Source organism: Saccostrea cucullata, unplaced genomic scaffold (assembly GCF_032062105.1).
Source record: "Saccostrea cucullata isolate Sc308-1 unplaced genomic scaffold, CSIRO_AGI_Scuc_v1 ctg9674, whole genome shotgun sequence".
NCBI lineage: Eukaryota > Metazoa > Mollusca > Bivalvia > Ostreida > Ostreidae > Saccostrea > Saccostrea cuccullata.
Window position 1 is genome coordinate 1795 of NW_026924655.1, and position 4485 is coordinate 6279.

The following is a 4485-nucleotide window of genomic DNA, read 5'->3' on the forward strand; positions in this document are numbered from 1 at the left end:
TCCTTTTAGACGGTACATGAAAGCGCTTGAAGCATGGCCAAGGTAATTGTTTTAAAAAAAATGCAAACTCGGATTATCAGGTAGCGTAGGTGGCTGGCCTGTCAATCGAATCAGAAGCTACTATTTTATAATGATTGACAGGTGGTATATTATTGATCTTGAATTAGGTAGATTTTGGGGGCGTTAGCATTAAATTGGGTATTTAAACTTCTTATCAAAATTTTTAAGAGATATATTTAGGAGTTTTTAAAACACTTCTGTATTTTAAAGGAGAAAGAGTAGATATCACCGTTTATGAAGTACAACCTGATCTCAGCCTAAAGGAGCTGTACAGAGCTAGTGGAGGAGCGTTGGGAGGGAATCAGGTAGATGAGGCCTTCAAACAGATGCTGATCAAAATGTTTGGGGCCCCTGTCATCGCTGAGTTTGCCCGCTCACATCCAGGTGATTATGTGGACATATATAGAGAATTCGAAAACAAGAAGCGTGACATTAATGACAAAAGGGTCAGGGTCATTTTTAAAATTCCAATTTCTCTGAGGGAAATGTTCGAAGAGGAAACAGGGTATCATGTTAAGGAGAAAATAAAGGATACCGAGTTTTCAGAAAAAATAACATTTGTGTCGGACAAATGCAAAATAACAACCGAAGTGATGATGAGCTTTTTTGAAGTGGCATTGGATCAAATTGTGGATCATGTTACAGAACTACTAAAGAAACCAGAGATCTCAGGAACCAAGAATATTTTAATGGTGGGAGGTTTTTCTGAGTCACCAATTCTACAGAACATGATCAAGAAATCTTTTCCTGATATGACAGTTATCATTCCCCCCGAACCAGGGCTTGCAGTCCTGAAAGGAGCGGTGCTGTTTGGACACAAACCTGTCACCATTTCTTCTCGCATTGCCAAATAAAGCTACTACAGTCGACTTTTATCCTAGTATTCGACAGCTGAAAAGAAAAATAAGCAGATTCTGAAACTCACTGAAGAAATAATATATCATGATGATTGATTGTATACTGTTTAACGTCCCTCTCTAGAATATTTCACTGATATGGAGACGTCACCATTGCCGGTGAAGGGCTTTAAATTTAGGCCTATGCTCGGCACTTACGGTCGTTGAGCAGGGAGGGATCTTTATCGTGCCACACCTGCTGTGACACGGGGCCTTGGTTTATACGGTCTCATCCGAAGGACCGCCCCATTTAGTCGCCTTTTACGCGAAGCATGAGGGTACTGAGGACCTATTCTAACCCGGTTCCCCGTGGGGCTAACATATCATAAAAATAATCTAGTATGACAGACATAGGTTTTTGAATTTTAAGCCGGCTAAGCAAAGTCCTGGCTGAAGACGTTATGATCGCCTTTCTTATTGTAAATAGCTCCACAGAGAAAAGGAAATAAGAAACCAAACAGCGTCAAATCAGATCGATGCTTCCAATAAAAAAGTAATCACATTTAGAGAGATACTTAAACAATATTTTTTAACATCTCAGTATTTGGAAATATTTCAATTTTTTTTAGAATAAATTGAAAGACGAATAAGACACATATTTAAACAGGGTATAATAACGATAGAGCAATTTATGTATCCACGATATTTAATGCATATCTTCGCGAATCACTTACAAAAGCGCGGGCTTTTCGAAAGGATACTACGTATGCAGGCCTTATGAATTGTTAAAGAATTTCATAATCTTTTCAGTCAATGCTATGTAAATGATTCAATTCTCTGTTGCGTTTTAGCAATAACAAAAAACAATAACCAAATAATAATAGAAAATCTGCTATTGCAAGCAATAGCTTATGTCGCACCGAACTGGACAAACCTTTCATTTTTTCTCGTCAGTTAAACAATACCCATTAGCTAAGCTTGGAAAAGCCATCAATTCCTATCAGTACTTTCAGTACTTTGATTTAGAATCAAAGTTAAAAATTTTTACGTTTCCCCTATTTCCATGGAAACTATTGACAATTTGCAATTTTTAAAGGCAACACGCACAATGACAGATACTTATCAATAAATCAGTTAAGTTCATGAAAAATGTTCAGGGGACCAGAGAGAACACTCGCGAACAAAATTCGTCGCTTTTTGCAGGTTTCCGTGGCAACGGTAGCCATTTTGAACCTGAATGACCACATGGCAAATCTACCACCAGTGATCCCCCTTTAAGGAAAGTTTCAGGAAGATTGTCCAAGCCATCTCCGAGAAAACGTCTAGACAACAACAAAAACATGCGTATAATCGCAATATGTCGTCCCCGACTTCGTTCGGGACGACATAATAAATTGGAGTTTGGAATTAATATACGGAATATAATATAAGTAATAATATAAGTCGGCAAACAATGTATAGTGTACATATGTACCATATTTTGTATTGTATATAAATACCGGTAGTTTTTGCACCTGTGAAAAGGTTTTTGAATGTATATATGTTTTAAACTTCCCAATGTTTTGGTTAAGGCGAACAAAGTGAACTGAACATGTATCTAGCTTGCAATAAAAGTACAGCACTGTTTAGCAGCGAAAATTAATTTGCTTGTATTTAACCAGTTCGTAAATTATATTAAAAGCAATCTTACACTTGTTTATCTTTGAATTCATTTTTTATGGAGAGACCTGAGCACAACATATCCTTAAGGATTTTATCGTTTTTCAATATTGTAATGTAAAATATTTCCTTATTAGATTTATAATGATGCATGTATCTGTGAATATTCCCAAGATTTGTTAGAATATTAATGATGACTTAATGTTTGTGAATATTATCAAGGTTATTCTTTCAGTTGTAATACTAGTTATGTTGAAAAATTTTCAATATATTTAAAATAGTTTTAAAAAGTCAAAATTTGAATGCGTTAATAGAAAAGGGCTTGAAAATACAGTTAACTTAGATAATCATAATGCTATTGAAATGTCTTTCTCCTTTCTAATAAATGGTTATAAAAAATTTATATAAACATTTGTGTGTATTACTTCAAGACTCATTGTTTTCTTTGATAATTTGAAATAAACACTTTCATTTCATATGCTCAGATATTTTTAATAAAACTTTTTGATTGAGATGACTGGGCTAAAGATTCATGGAGTTGAAAATTAAAATTAAATATATACTTTTATGAGGATGAAATTGTTATGTAAATATGTACATGTGCGTATAGAATGATGTTAATTATTCAAACTCATTGGCGAATTAATTTATCATTAAAAAAATTTATGCTTACAAATTTAGGTCAAATTTTGAACGAAAGGTCAATGGTGCATTGTATATATAGTGAATATATCGCGTATGTTCTACCTGAGCGCATTACAGTATCTTGAACCTGTGCAATCATTCCAATACAGTGTCTTAAAATACATGATAGCTCCCAAGGATGCTGTGAATAAAAATTGTTTGGTTATTTTTTATTTAAATTTATATTAATTATGTATTTAAAAAAGCTATAAGAACTTACATTATTCCCTGTCTAAGAACAAAACATAATAATTTTTCAGAAAATAAATCTGTTTAAGGTAGGACAAAACACCCATGGATTATATTTTAACCCATTTCTTAAAAAAGTACTGGAGGAAAAAAGAGTAACATTACTATACTGACAACAATGAATGATCCCTGAAAGAAAAATAATAAGTTTTGGCAGACTTGCGTTATATTTTGTGAAAAAATCAGAGAAATTTATATATTGGTCATTTGGGAGCTTATACATTTTGGAATGTGTTTACGCTATCTAAGTGCAATAAACAAGCATGTAACAGTCTGTTAATATAATGCAGTGCAACTTTTATTCCATAAATAGTAGAGGGTAATATTTGGACACGTATATACGAAGTCTCTATTCTTTATGTACTACAAAGGTCAAGGTCATACCAAGAGGTCAAAGGTCGGAATCGTGACGTCATCTACTGAATCTTTTAGTTTTTTGCCATTTAATTTTTTTTAAATCACCAAAATAATCTGAAACCACCGGTTTAATTTTCTTTATTTTTACACATTTTATTCTAGGACCCATTTGAATCATTCTTTTAATTTTTTGTATAAATTGAATTATACATTTTCTCTAAGAAAACTTAAACTGTCGCATATTTACATGTGAATTTTCAGTTTCTAACACAATGTATGTTCTTTTTTACTTAATATTTTACCCAAATTTTCCAGTATCAATGTGACTTACTGATTTAAAGTAACAAAAAGGTTATCTTTATTAAAAGTATTACACAAATTTGCAATAGATCAATAGAAAATTCTAAAATAAGGCTCATTCTCAAGTCGAATGTCTGATTTCCCAAACTTCTTACAGGGGTCTGAAATGCCATATTTCAGACTATGTGGGCAAAAAATGTGCGGTTGAATTTCTTTCATATCATATATAAAGAGAGATTCTGTATCCAAGAATAAAATATCAAAGTTTCAGAAAAATTGAATTTGAGGAAAAATTTGACCGACATCTATATCTGTTCCTACCTTAAATCTTTGAGCTACC

At 33.0% G+C, this 4485-nt stretch overlaps 1 protein-coding gene across 1 annotated transcript; it reads left to right on the top strand.

The window, feature by feature from the left end:
• Nucleotides 1-270: 270 nt before the first annotated feature.
• Nucleotides 271-914, top strand: LOC134266974 (heat shock 70 kDa protein 12B-like; the record flags this gene model as incomplete). The annotated part of the gene is made up of 1 exon (XM_062749198.1): nt 271-914. A coding segment is annotated over one exon (644 nt), but the record flags the coding sequence as incomplete, so codon positions are not given.
• Between the last annotated feature and the right edge of the window lie 3571 nt (nt 915-4485).